The 14836-nt window shown below is 44.0% G+C and overlaps 1 protein-coding gene across 4 annotated transcripts in view; it reads left to right on the top strand.

Moving 5' to 3' along the window:
* KLHL5 (kelch like family member 5) overlaps positions 1-13312 on the top strand; it is a 1021700-nt gene extending 1008388 nt beyond the window's left edge. For all 4 annotated transcript variants that reach the window (XM_069631792.1, XM_069631790.1, XM_069631791.1 and 1 more), the window contains one exon: positions 4842-13312. In XM_069631792.1, the coding sequence (XP_069487893.1) occupies positions 4842-4898 (57 nt within the window). In that variant the 3' untranslated portion in view covers positions 4899-13312. The remainder of the gene's footprint in view (positions 1-4841) is intronic.
* Positions 13313-14836: the final 1524 nt, after the last annotated feature.

Below are 14836 nucleotides of genomic sequence, written 5' to 3'. Positions count from 1 at the left end.
TCACTCCCCTTTTCCACACGAACGGTGTCAGACCTGGCAGCCAGCGCAGAGACCACAGGAGGATTCACGAGATGTGCCCCATGCGACTGCTCGTTCCTGGCTTCGGACACCCATCCACTCTGTCTTGAGTGTTTGGGGCCCGACCACCGCTGGGACTCGTGTGCGGCCTGCAGCGCTCTCGGTCACAGGGCATTAAAGAATCGGATGTCGCGCTTGTGGGATATCTTCCACACTTCTCCTCCGCCCCAATCTCCTGGACCACTCGTCAAGACCAGGTAGGCCCTCTTTCAGCACGGTTCCACAGCGCAGCGACTCCTTCCCCAGGTACCCACGGATTGGGTTTCCTCAGATTCAGCTTCTGGCAGGCCTGAGGCCTCTAAGGCTACCGGCTCCCAAGCCGAGGGGCCCAGGTGCTCTTCTGGGTGCTTGGGTGAGAGACCTGAACCCGTACTTGCTACCAGCTCCCAGGCTCAGGGGCTGTAACGCTCACCTGGTATCCACGGGATGTCACTCAGCCTGTTCTGACCTCCTACGACCTCGAACCCTTCCCTGGAGGCTAGTCGACTGGAGACTGGGCCTGAAACACAGGATTGGTAGAGTTTAACTCCCTATTGTCTCTGTGTGCTTGAACCCCTTCTTCCCCGGGGCCCAACCCTTCCCTTTGATCCACAGCTCACATTGTTTGTTTGGATAGTGTGCTCTCCGTCCTGCTTTCAGCGCAGGGGCGCGTTGATTGATGCGGGCTTGTTGCTGCCTAGTTACTTCACTGGCAAGAGTCCGACAGGTAAGTATAATGAGTCTTTTGAACAGTTCTCTAACTTCGTTTCTTTCCTTCCTTAGATGATGGCCGGCGTCCGGGGATGGCGGCGTGCTGCTGAGATGAGTAGCGCTGAAGGTGAGTGATAGCACGATGCGCAATGCACCCCTTTCGTATTTGTATTGAACTGAGTTCTTTTTCTGTGTCTTTTAGGTGCCGCGACGTTTTCAGCGTGGATGCTGGTTATGAAGAACATATGCGGTGAGTAAGCTCGGTATGCAGCTCCTATAGATGTTTCCACGCTAACCTGGAGTGTCTTTCCCCTCTTGCAGATGGATGAGAAGTTCCGGAGACAGAGTTCCCCCCAGAGTGGCTGGGTTTCAGGTAAGCGTTCAGACAGTATTTAAAAATAAGCAAAGATTTGCAGAATGCTTACTAATGCCTTTTTTCTGTTCTTTTCCCTTTTCCTTAGGAAGCGGCGTGCCAGGATGGGAATGACACTGCGAAGATGCCCGCAGAACAGAATGAGCGATGAATGATGGGCAGAAGCGATCCGAACACAGTGAGTGTCACGCTGAGGGTGCAGAAAACGCAAAGCATGTTTCTCAGCCTGGGCGTGGCTTAAATAGTCTCTGGGTATCCCAGGTGTCTCTGGGCTGAACCACACCCAAAAGACTAGACTGCACATGCAGTTCTGGGAACCAAAATATGTGGGGGCATCCATCTTTTCCCCATAATGCACTACAAGTCCAATCCCCAATGTTATCCTATGGGAGTGAGTGAGTCTGGTGCCACAAGCGCCAAGTCTGACTCCAAATGGGTCTTTGGAGGGATGGAGAGGCCCTTGAGGGCCATGTAGGTGATCGTGGCCTGGCTCCAGCCTGACATCTTGGAGGGCTGGGGACATGAGGGACAGGAATCATGACAGGGGCCTACCAGGCTGTCTTCGGAAGGGCTATCAGGTTTGTTCTCTTCTTCTACCCCACAGGGTAAAGGATCGTTGAGTGCCACCTCCAAGTGTCTGTCCTCGGCACGATCCAGCACAGCTACCGGCACAGGCACCAAGGGTGTCCAGTCTACCGGAGCTTGCTCCAAGGTCGTGAGTCAGGGCGTTAGGACTACCGGCCGTCCAGCTGAGGGCTCGGGTCTACCAGACTGATCTCTGTGGTCGACACTTCTGCTTCGGGTGCAAGACCCAAGCTGTTTCCTCTCATGTCTGAGGCCTCTCTTGACTCGGGGCCTTTGCGCCCTCCCACGCAGGGCTGGCCCAAGGCTTAAAAATGGCAGCATTGGCACGTGGCAGAGCCTGCTAGGTAAGCAGCCATCTTGGATCCAGCTCAGGGCCCGCCAGTCCTTTCTCCCATTGAATGGGCCTTGCAGGATGATCCCTCTGGAAGCGGCAGTGGATCCTACAGTACAGGTCTTTGGTCTCCTCAGGGATACATCTACCCATCACAGCTGTACGGCGACACGCACCATGCGCCTCAGCACTTTGACCAGGAGTGGAGGCCCAGCGCCTTGGCGGGTAAAGCCCCTAGGGACCCGACAGCTGGTGAGGATTGCTTCTTTGAGCGCTTCCTCTTCCTCATACATTCCCCTCAGATGAAGGGGCTCCTGAAGGACATTGTGAAGGAGGTCATTCCGCTTGGGGCGCTGCCCGTACCCCCTGCTCTGGGTACTCCTCCTGTTCCTCTTGCACTCCCAGTCCCTCCACCGGTTCAGGCCCTTCTGGTCGTTCTGACCCCTCCACCTCCTCCTGTACCACCAACGTCTCCCCCTCAGCATCCATTGGACCTGCCTGCGGCTCCGAACCTAAGGGGGACCCTGATGGCACCTGTATCCTAGGGCCCAGATTCCCCTCTCTTTGTGAACGGGGGGAGGGTGATGATGATGATGATAACGAGGATGATGAAGCCCAGGATGATGAACCCTCTGCATCCGTTAAAGTCTTTCATGACTGCCTTCAGGGCCTGGTGCAGTACTTGGGGGTCACTCTGCCCGAAGAAGCCCCCCAGGAGTCGGGTGTGCTAACATAGGTCTTGGGGAAATGCACCACGATCCGGTCTGGCATCCCCTTCCAGAAGGATCTCCTGCAGGTAGCGCGTAAAGTCTGGGAGAAGCTCAGGGCCAACACTCAGATGAACAAGACGTTGGACAGCAGGTTTAAGATGAAAGACGGGGAGCCAATCCTCCTTGCCTGCCACCCGCAACCTCATTCCTCTGTGGTCCTTGGGAAAGTGTTTTTTACTCGATCTTAGGACTTCATCTGCAGCAGGCCAACACAGATGCCCTCTTGGCTTTGGCTAACCAGAAGCTGTGGCGGGAGCTCAGGGAATCTCTACCCCACCTCCCTTCCGACAAACAAGCCTCCTTCAAGGCCATTCTGGCAGATGCCCGGGCCATTTTGCAGGACCTCATGGTGTCCTTGGTCACCCACATCGACACAGCCAGCAGAGTGTTGTGCCTTGGGGTCGAGCTGAGAAGGACAGCGTGGATGCGCGCCACTAAGTTTTCATCTTATATATAGGAGCGGATCTTGGATCTGCCCTTTGAGAGCCTGGACCTTTTTCATTGTCGAGTTGACAAAGAAGAAAACCTCCACTCAAACCCCCAAGTCCTTGGCCATCCTGACAAAACCAGGTCAGAAATCCTTCCCTCAGTCCCAGGGCAGGACTGAGTTCAAGCCCTGTGCTTTCTCTGGCTTCAAGGGGCTCTCGGACCCCGGTACACAGAGGCTCGACAGATCGCCCAGCGACAACAGGAGGAAGCACGAGAGGATATTGTGCAGGTTTTTCTGCTCACCCTCCCCTGCTCTGCTTCAAGATGATTACTCCCAAGCAAGATCTGGTAGTTTAATAATAATAGAAGAGTCAACTTCATTTCAGTAAACAGCTTTCAATTGTGGCCTCCTGTAAATAGTGGGTCCCAGTGTTGTTTTATAGGGCATTTTTATGTATCTTGTTCAGCTCATAATACTTGCATTTTTCTTAAATACATTGTGTGGAATTCGTTTGTGGGAGCGGGGGGCGGAGAGGTTGAAGAATAAAATGTCATTCACATTTTGCTTAAAAAAAGACAATACCGGTTCAATGGAAGTTGACTGTTTATTTCTGTGAGTTTATGTCATTTGTTACGTTTTTGCTCATCATTGCATTGTTTACTTTGGTATAATTTCCCGTGTTCACAGTCTGCAGAAAAGCTGCTCCTGGTAACACTGCCTTTGTCACACGTTAATGAAGCTGAGTCCTCTGCGTCTGAGGAACCGTGTGTTTGATCTGCACAGTCGGAACACGCTACTCTGGAGGGCCAGACTAAGGGGCGAGTTGTTGTCTTTGACACCCCTGCCTTACACTCTACAGGGATTATTGCCATCTTCCTTGACATTGTTAATACAGATGTTGCACTTCATGTGCGACTCGTGTGTGTTCGGTTGACCCTTTCTTACAGTGCTCATGAGTGATTATGTACTGAGGGTTTCTAGATGCCACAGTGGCATTGTGGGGATTGTAGTCTGTTTTTGGTTAATCACTGTGGGAACAGCAAGTACCAGTAGGCATTATTTCAACATGTCAAGCAGTTGAGTATTCCGAGTTGCGTTGCGTATTGCTCAGACTGCGGTGGGCTATACATGCCTTAACGTGGTATTTAATTATTATTTTTTGTAAATGGCAAACACTATCTGGTTTCTACTTCGGGGCACCATGGGAGAAGGGGAAAAATAGACAAAGTCAGCCGTGCCAATCATTCCTAGAATGGGTCGTCAAGCCGCAGCGTCAGTGGAAAATCACGATGCATTCATATTAAACACGTGACCAAAAAAGATGTTACACTTTACTGGTCAGAGGGAGAAGTGGAAGGGAGTTTCGGAGGGTGGAGCCTTGAGCAGCTAGTGTTCTTCCTCTGAAACTCTTTCACTAGTGTTCTTCCTCTGAAACTCTTTCACTAGTGTTCTTCCTCTGAAACTCTTGGGCAAAAGCAATAGGTGGTTTTGGTTTTATAGAGTGTTGTGAATAAACATTGTAGCTCAATGTAAATTCTTCTCTTGTTTTACTTTTACTGACTTCCTTTTTTTCTTTCCTTGAAGGTTGCCCCGCTGTGTTTAGGAAGAGCTGGAGCATGTGTTGTGAATGTAAAACTATAATTCACATAAAAAGGCAACACTTTCCAGACCTGTATGAACCTACCCAAAGAAATATATTGAAAATATGTATTTCTTGCATCGACATATTCAAATGAACTGCAAACACAAATGGAATGGACCATTAAAGAGCATATTTCAGATGTCCAAGACTCTTCAAGACTTTACTGCCAGATGGGCACCGTTGCACGAGTTTAACAGTCTACACATTGTATGTGCAAGACTAGTATTGTATCTGTCTTAGGCCGGACCTGCGGGAGACCCACAAACCACTTATTTTATATATTCTGAGGTCTTTAATGTAAAAAATCATAGGAGGGGTTTTCATATATTAAGATTTTAAACTAAAGTATCAGGTTTATTTTATATGTAAGGGTGATGTATAACAGTAATGTACGGCAAGTGTACTTGTTCATATTGCCCGAGAACAGGTTACATATACAATACATGCCAACTTTACCAGGATTTCCATTTTATATTTTTGTTTAACCAAAATGTGATTATGAAAAGTCTTGGCAAACTGCTTTTTGAATTTGTAAAAGGAAGCTAAATATGTTCATTGATTCTGGTGAATAGTCCTTCTGTCAGATCTGTCAGAGCTTTTATTTTTGTTGTATTTTCTATCATTCACACCTTGATATTTGTTGTGATTGTAAAGATTTAAAGGTGAGGAAAGAGTTTGATTTGCATTTGTTGCAGTGAGCATAAGCATTCCATTTGGTTGAAAGTACTTATTTTATGCACTCTGGTTACATCAATATAACCAATTTAGTACTGGGGATTTCATGCAACAGCATCGGGTTTTGATGTATATGTAAGATTCTGACGCATAACAATCAGATCCAGCAAGTGTCCAGTACATACTGCGCGAGGGCTGGATGCACACACACATTTGATAATAACAATGCACACACATTTTAGTAAATGTATTATAGGCGTTTCTATTTAACCAAAGCCTTCTGTTAAGAACCACCTTTTTGGTCATTTAAAAATGTGAGGGTCGATGAAGTAAAGTCTCTGCAAGCTGCTATTTCAACTTTTAAAAGGATGCTGTATATGTGAAATATTTCAGCTGGTTAGCCTTTCTGAACTGTCTTTTTAATTTAATTGTATTATCTTTCATGCAAACATTGATCATTTGTTGTTATTGGAAAGGTCTCAAAGTGTAGCTGCAGGGGAGGCTGTTGATTTGTATTCGATTTTATTAAGAACACTACTTTTGCCTGATGCAGTGCATAGATCTTCTGAAAACGTACCGGTGAGTCGCCTTATTTTGATTGGGCCCAGAGAATGTACGTTTCAGCAGAATCCAGCAGTTGCATATGAAAGTTCTAGTTGTTCTGAGCAGAGCAGACAAGTGGGCAATAATGGAAGACTGCAAGGGAGCCCCAGTGCTCCTCTCTTTCCCATTTGTGGCCTGCAAGAGCAACTCTCAGAAATGGCAACCACATGGACGTTCCTGATTGGTGTATCATAAATGCAATGCATTGTAATGGAACTGTGTCTCGCATAGTGCAAATGCTGCCATTTTAGCAGCCTTGTGGAGCGCGATTCTGCAAGAGCGGAGGTCGGGAGGGATAGTTGGAGCAGAGGGAGAGGCGAGTTCTGAATCCCGATGGGTTCATAAGTGCAGATTCGGACGCGTCCACTGTCCCGGTGCGATTCTAGGTGAGATGGGCACAGGAAGTTTGTTTCCATATGGGTGTAGTGCACCTTTGTATTCTAACGAGATGTAAGGGAAATGAGTGGTGTTTCCGTCGTGGGCGCTATATGAGGCTCCAAGCTACTGCTAGGCCTGTCTAGGGTGATGTCTGGAGTGTGAAGTGGTTGAGTGAGAAGGGGGGGCTATGGCGATGTGGAATACATTAAGAAATCTTCACGTTTGGGCTTGCTGGATGTTGGAGTGTAATCTTCGACATAAAATAGCCCTGCCTGTTTCGTATCTAAGTCAGTCAAGGCATACATTCGTTTTTAGCAGTTCACTAGCACACATTGCTAATTCAAGTTTGTTTGAGTAGCAATCCATGTGGGTTAGTTAGCAAAGTTTAATCATTATTCACAATGTGGCAGGAAGTTATTAATGTACACAACCTAAAATGTATTATATTGTATCTGTGGTTTATTTAAGAGGCCAACAGTTCACATTTAGTGAGAGAAAAGTGTGTGTGTGGGGGTTAGAGATGGTATCATGAGAAAAGTGTAATGAGATTTCATGCACATCTGCATTAAAAGCCCAATTGTAGAGGAGATGTTATAGAAATCATCCGAGTATGTGGCATGCCTGTGTACCTTGTACTGCACTCCATTTCTGTGTGCTTCAAGCCTGTTCCATATATGCGCGCTCTGGGAAAACATTCAGGTTGGGTCTGGATACAGGGCATTCCAAAGCCTTCCTTTGGGAGATGACTTGTAAAAAAAAAAAAAACATTAAAAACAATGTATGCTGTTCCCCTTGCTATTCACGTCGTTCAGCTGTTGGGGGTCCTCGTGTCCCATCTCTTCCTGGTGCCTCAGGCCAAACTTCAGATTAATACCCTGGATTGTTTTTTTTTTTATTATTTTTTTATTGATTTAGTTGAATTTTTACAACTTTTCAATAAACAGGATAAAACAAGGCATCAGTAAAAATACTATACATAAATGATCTAAGTATAAACAATCATAAAATCATTAAGCATACGCTATCAAATCCAGGCAATATCATCACACTGATTATATCATTAAAGTTGTAACATGTACAATAACAATGCACACATAAGGTTCAGTTACGGTTTGAAAGTAGAGCTTGTGGATTATTTGGTTTATCTAGTTTTAACGAGGACAAGACATTTATAGTGGCTATTTGGATGCCCAACAGAGTAGAACCAAAGATGTATTTCCAACAAACGTTAGGTTCAAACATGGCAAAACTTGAACAATACTTATGAAAGTGTAGATGTCTAAGCGAGTTTAGCTGAGTACATTGTGTAATTAAGTGAGCCAAAGTTTCAGGACATTCGACCGAGTGACAAAACCAACAATTGTTATGAGTGGAGGAAATTAGTTTACGCGTGCATAAGAGATCTCTGGTTTCCCAGATATGCAAGCGAAGTTTGCATTCCAGTACTGGGGACAACTGTCAGATGCAGTGACCAAATCCTCTTCAGTCAGTAGAGATCTTATTTTTGTTAGTCTCCCTTGGACAACATGATAGTGGGATCGGTGGTGGGATCGCCTCAGGCTGGCATAGCCAAGAATGGTCTGGCAATGGGTGCTTTCTTAACAGGCCAAGGTGCCCTGTCGCTCAGTGGGGTGTGGTATTAGGCAGAGAGAAAGTTGTTCTGCAATCTGCTCGAACTGCCATTTTTGTGGCCTATTAACCTTCCACCTGTAGAGGAAGACTGCAGTGGTTCTGATTCTCACAAACAATACAACTGTCATGTGATATGTCTACAAGAGAAGTGGTTTATGGTCCCACATATTGTTGCAAGAGGTCATGAAGATATGACTTTGGGCTCCATGGCAGTGAGTTGACTGCATCTTATCTGGTACGGAAGGGCAAGGCTAAGGTGGACAATCAGTCGGGTGATATGCTCATTCATGAGTGGAAGCTAAGCACTGAAGTGCTGGTGCAATCGTTTGCCACCTAAGAGCTTCCGCTAGTGGACTGTTTGCCTATCCAACGCAGTTAAATGCAACCAAGTAATCTTACAAACGATATCTGTGACAATCATGTGTAGGAATTGCAGTGACTGTGCCATGGGACTTTCAGCTCATCTGCAAATCTGTTCAGTTTGACTTTATTCCGAAACGCATGATCCATCAGGCACAAATATACAACAATTAAAATCACTGGATTTAACAAATTACTAAATATGTTCCCTAAAGTACATCATACATGGTGAACTGCAAGATTACGACAATGGGATAATACGGATAATTCAATTATTAAAATGTAAATCATGATAAGCACTGCAAAGCTAATGCGTAGTTTCAAGAATAGAGCTGCACAGGATATGGAATATATGCATGTAAACTAAATAGTAGCCTCAGGACGACTCCTCAGTATAACAATATAAAACAATTAAAAATGAAGACATGCAAAAATCTTGGATCTAATCCTCAGGGCCTACCTTACAAACACAACTATTGTTTTCAAGCTTTATTTCTTAATGTTATCATCGAAAGCAGCATAACATTGAGAACAAACATGACAGATAATCTTTATCGATGATTCAACAATATTATAACCTGCTTAGTTCTTCCACCTTGCATTTGCCTGCTTGTGGAAAACCAAAAGAAAGGAGGGGAAAAAGAAAGGAAAAACCGCGTCAATCCCCTGAGCTTGCTCAAGTAAGGCTACAATGTTTGATTATACATATCATCTGGACCAAGTGTCCCTGCTAAAATGTACTTGTGCGCCCACTAGGCAAATCAACCAGAGCTTCTTTTAATTCAGAGTAAAGTATTTCATTATGTAAGTTCTGTGCAAAGCGATTTTACAGACTTTGATAGGGGACCAGGTTCAAATGTACTTTAGGATAGAGTTAGATGATAACGCTGAAATTCTCTCTGTGAAAAGGATTTCCCATATTTTTATACCATTGAGCTATTATTGGACCACCAGAAACCTTTAGGGACTGTGCCAGAGTTGTCCACACAGCCAATAGGGTGTGCAATTAGATCTGTAGTGGCCTCCGATAAAGTCCAGGTCTCTTCCAATTATCTTTATGGGGTTGGAGGGAAGTTGCGCCCCATAATATCCTTTGTTTTTATAAGGATTTCCTGCCAACATGTTTGAATCACAGGGCAGCTCAACTAAATGTGGCCCATGTCACCCCGTTAGCCACATCCTCTCCAGCAAAGGTCCAAAGTCTGTAGAAATATATTTAGCAGCTCCTGGGGCATCATGTACCATTGGTAGCAGGTCTTATATGCTCCCTCTTTTAACTGAGTACACCTGGAACTCTTGTGGGCCCTGCACCAAATATGTTGTCATGAATCTAGTGAAATGGTCACCCCTAATTCCTTCTCCCATCTTGTCATATTGTGTGGCCTAATATCAGAGTTGTCTATTTCTAAGAGTCTGTGGCATTTAGCGATCTTATTGGAGAGCAGGTCCTCCTGCTTTGTTCATTCCAGGCCAATGGGTTTTCTAGTTCCTGCTGCTCATACAGCGCTATTTGTGATCCAATGCCTTAACTGCATGAATTTTAAGCGTTTGGACTCTGGAAGGGCACATTTTCGTTTTAAATTACACTATGCCTCCCATTTTTTGTATACCTTTATTGCCAATCCTGAAGTGCACTCTGGGTTCTGCGTAACCGAGGTTAGAGGGATCAGACACACTGGGATGCCGTGTAGGCTGCAGTCAGATACCAATATGGTAATTAAACACGTTTGTTTTGTTAGCTTAGAGTACTACTCTTCCATTTCTAAACCCCATTTGCATGTTTTTTTGTCTTCTTCCTTGACATTCTAGAAGCTCACATTTGACAGAGACTAGATGTTCATGGTCATTCCCATTTAAGCAAAGAAGGATGTGGTATGCACATCTATAACGTGTGTATTTGTCTCCCAAATCTACTGAGTGTGTGGCCCTTCTGGCTCCGCAGGCTGACTTATGCTACAGTACACCTCAGGGTGAAGACTTTTTGCTGTCAGACATGGAGACTGAGAGGATGGTTGTTGTTGATTGTCATCCATCACCGCCTCTGACAGAAACCAATCTGTCCTCCAGGAGGGCCTGTACAAATGCAGCCTTTGCTTTTTGGAACAAATGTATGACTCTTTGCGATCGTCACAGTAGTTTGCCATTCTCCTACTCAGTCCCAATAATTTTGCACTTTGCAGAAAAGTGATTTAATTCTGGTAATGTTTAGGACTACTTGATGGACGGTAATTTCTGCTATTGTTAATTCCCCTGGGCTGTTTCAGTTGCCCTTGGTTGTCCACTTTTCTATAGGTCTGGTTGACAGGTTTCCTTCTAAGTATTTTCTTCAGGCACCGTGAGAGATTATTCCTGTGTTAAATATCTTGATGAGTACTTGCATCTCCCTTCTCGTTGCTTTTCTGATGCGATGATCAAAGCTGTGTTCTTGGTGGTGATCATTTTCTGAAGGGGAGTGGGAGAATTGTAGGTTCTCTGTCTCTATCCTCCCTTTGTGGCGGTGAGGGAATTTCATCTGTGGCAGGAACATCAGTCTTTCATTTCTTTCTCCCCTTTCATCCTTCTAAGCTAGAGGAGGGACTGCACAGATTGCACTTCAAGAGAGCTTTGAATGTTTATGTTAACTGCTCTGAGACAGACAGAGGGAATAATCGGCTGCTTTCTGGATTTTCAGGTTCTGGCAGAGCTGAGCTGTCTCAATGCAGACATTCTTGCATTAGATGTTCCGATATGTCAGGTTTTGTTATGAAATTGCTAAGAGGGCCCTCCATATGGGGAGTCAGGGCTCTTTCCACTGGGGGATGTTATTTCCCCAGTTCCTTGATTTCCTTGTTTCTGTGTGCAGTGAATTAAGGATTTACTGACTTCAGGATACAGAGCGTGTTCATTTAGAAAGTGGATGCAGAAGTTAAAGCCAACACAATCTAGTTTCCAATGTTTCTAAGTATGAGGCTGGACCAATTACTACTGTACGATAAAATACTGCACCATATCTCATGCGCATGCCCCTAGTAATTATAAACTTCTTTGGTTCTCAAAAATAATTTGTTGAAAGATCAGAATGGGCAGTCCGGTTAGTTGAGTTTACCTATCAGTCACAGTTGGTCTCTAAAAGAATTAGTTATCATTAGATAATATATTACTTCTTATCAACAAGGAAATGTTATTTTTGCAGTTAGCTATAAGCCGTTTTATTCCATTTCCAAAATGTTGTGTGCGCTCAAACAGTACAAGTGCCCTAGTGCCAGGGCACTTGTACTGTTTGAGCACTGTACTGTACTGTACTTGGCATTATTACCACGTTGCTCCTCTTAGGGCTCAGTGTAACACCAAGGGTTGCCACAAAGAGCATAGCAGGTTTGACTGTACACCTTGAGTTCATGTAAGGTAACATACCCGAAACAATTCCTTCTGTTCCCCACCTCTCAGCCACGACAGTACATTCCGGCAACAGTACCTGGAACAAACTTGGAAATTGTGCTACTATGAGAACTCTCTTCACTATGTATCCTCTCCCACTGCCCAGCTAGAGGAGTTTTGCCAGGCTATGCTACTATAACTCTCAAAATGTTCCCCTTTGCACTCTGGGCTCCACCAGCCTCAGCCCATTCAACTCTTCATTGAATGGTAGGTAGTGCTTTCTCTGCTCCCTCGTCGTGCGTATTCCCTGTGAGGCTTGAGGTGCCACTTAAGGACATTGTATATGGTCTACTGACTCCCACTTATTCTGGCTCTTAGAACCATATAAATGGCCATCTCAGTTAGTCGTCGCTCAGATACCTGACAGCGGTGCTCTCCGGTGGTGAGACCTCTCCATTAGACTATTTTCATTGATTTATAATCTGAAGTTGGTGATCTCTTCAATAGAGAAACTTCATAAACATACAGGGAACCATTTTAGTGTTGACAAATTTCAACAATTAATAATGATCTTAAATGATATCACATTTTGATATAATGCATCATGAAATAACACTCCTGCTTCTAGGCACTGTATTAAGAAAACTCACTTTTTTCTTAATCAAAATATGATTGTGTACTATATTTTGAAGATGTGATTGAGAGAAATCTAACCACAATGTAATCTTCAGCAGTATTGCACTATGCCGTCCCAAGCAATAGATATTATGCACACTAGCTTTGGTACTTCTAAGGGGCTTGGGGTAGCTGTATAAGAAAGTCGCTCATCACCAAAAAGCACAGTAATGTTATCGACCAATATTAAGAAGATGTGTTTATGGCTGGACCAAGAATTTCTTTTTTTATTCGAAGTGAATGCCAGTGTATGCTTACAAATGTGTTTCTATTAGAAAGATGTGCTCATGGGGCAAAGAGTAAGTGCTGGAATAGCATATTTCAGCTTGTACTGCACGTCTTATCTACTTTTTATCAACATTTTGTGAATTGTTATTTTGAAGCTGTCCGAATGTTTGGCTAGTTTGTATCTAAAGCGGTTTATTTGCTTTATCTACCTGGTGTCTTACAAAATGTTTCTTTTTTTGTTATTGGAATTTGAAGTTGTCGTTTTATTGAAATGTTTTGAAGGATTCATGTTGAAACTACCTGAAGCCCAAAGTCTGTGTACATTTGTACACCTTCATTACAAATGTGAATAATTGTTTGTGCTCTGAGTGACCTTTATTTGTTACTGTTTTACAAGAGAATCCTGAACAGTAATAACGTACGGTGTAGTTATTGCATCACCTATTAAGTTATCTCTCTTACCTTAAAGTACAAATATTAAAATATTGTTTTGTATAAACAGAAACCTTAAAGCTTTTTTATTCGAAGTGTGTGTGTGTTTTTTTCACTTTTCTACTCACATTACAAGCAGTATAACGTTTGCACTCAACCAAGATCACTTGAAAGCCTTCGATTGCTTTCAAATTCACCAATGGAACCGTGAATTCCAAGTTTTGACAAAGTAAGTTCCGCTTCTCCTATAGTAAGTTCCGCTTCTCCTATATTTATTACTTTGGCATAGAGAAGCAAAAAATAAAAGCCTTTCCTATCAGATTGTTGATATGTTATTTTAATATGTTTTTATAGTGCACCAAATCACCATTAGTTTCAGAGTGACTTGGCTTGTCCATGGAGTGGCGTACTGTGCACTTTTCAGGGGTATCCAGACCTTAGGCTGCTGGAGGAAAGAAAATGAGTGTGGGAAGAAAAGAGAAGGAGAAAACGAAAATAAATTATACCAACACAGTGAAAGCAGGATGCAGCTTGTGAAGAATGTTTTATGATAGTATTGTGGAAAAATGTAAGTTGAAATGAGGAGCCACAAGAATGTTGGGGTATGTTGTATAAATACGTGTAAGCTGATGAGAATACAAAATGGTGAATTACTATACTGCTTTCATTGTAATCTCTCACTGCCTGGTCTAGTAAAAGGAATCCAGCTTGAAAATATGTATGCTTGCTTGTAAAATGGGTTCTATGTGAGAATACCTTTTTTTTTTTTAAGGTCTCAAGAGAAAAAGGCCGGTTTACATTGACCGATTATCTTTTGATCGGAAAACCAGCACTGTAAAGGTCTTTTTCTCTTACGACCTTGAGGTTTCCCTTTTATTTTTTGTACATATTCGGGGATCTCACCCCCCTGAACCCTCATTTCTAAAAAAGATCTTTTCACTTAGGGACGTAAAATGGGCTTCCGTTTTCACACACAGAAACGTAAATACTTCCTCCTGATTTTTTAAAATTTCTTTTATTTATTTTTATTAGCATTTAGTAAACATTTCTTAGCAACACAACTGCCCCTTCCTCTCCCTCCCCGAGAAACCGCTCCCCATTCCACGTCTTCTGGCATGTTTGACATTTTTCACCAGTGTCCTCGTGTGTATATATCCCCTTATGAGTTCATGTCCATGTCATGTTTGGGGGCACCATTGTTGCACAAAGTCGCTTTTCAAAAATGTTAGCATCTCTCCCCGTTCCTTTTGGAATCCGTCTGCGTCTCCTTGGGCCCTGTAAGTCAATCATTCCATTGCCACTATGTCCCAGAGCTTCCGATGCCGCTGATCATGGGCGGGGCAGCGCTCTATTTCTATTCTTTGGCTATTACCATCGATGCGGCTAGCAGCGCCGTTGTCAGAGTTCTTTTCTGCGGTTTCGAGGTGATGTCAGTTCTGGGTTCAGGGCCCCCATCATACTGTCTGCCAGTTTCAGCGGTAGAGCTTCCGGGACTATTTCTTGAAGATTGTTCCTCATCTCCTTCCAGAATCTTTTGATCTTGGGACAGCCCCTCCAGATGTGCATCCAATCCCCTGCATCTCCTTCAGCATTCCTC

This window comes from Ambystoma mexicanum, chromosome 6q (assembly GCF_040938575.1).
Source record: "Ambystoma mexicanum isolate Mex_15411 chromosome 6q, UKY_AmexF1_1, whole genome shotgun sequence".
NCBI lineage: Eukaryota > Metazoa > Chordata > Amphibia > Caudata > Ambystomatidae > Ambystoma > Ambystoma mexicanum.
The sequence above is the reverse complement of the archived record's forward strand: the minus strand, read 5'-3'. Positions and strand labels throughout refer to the sequence as shown.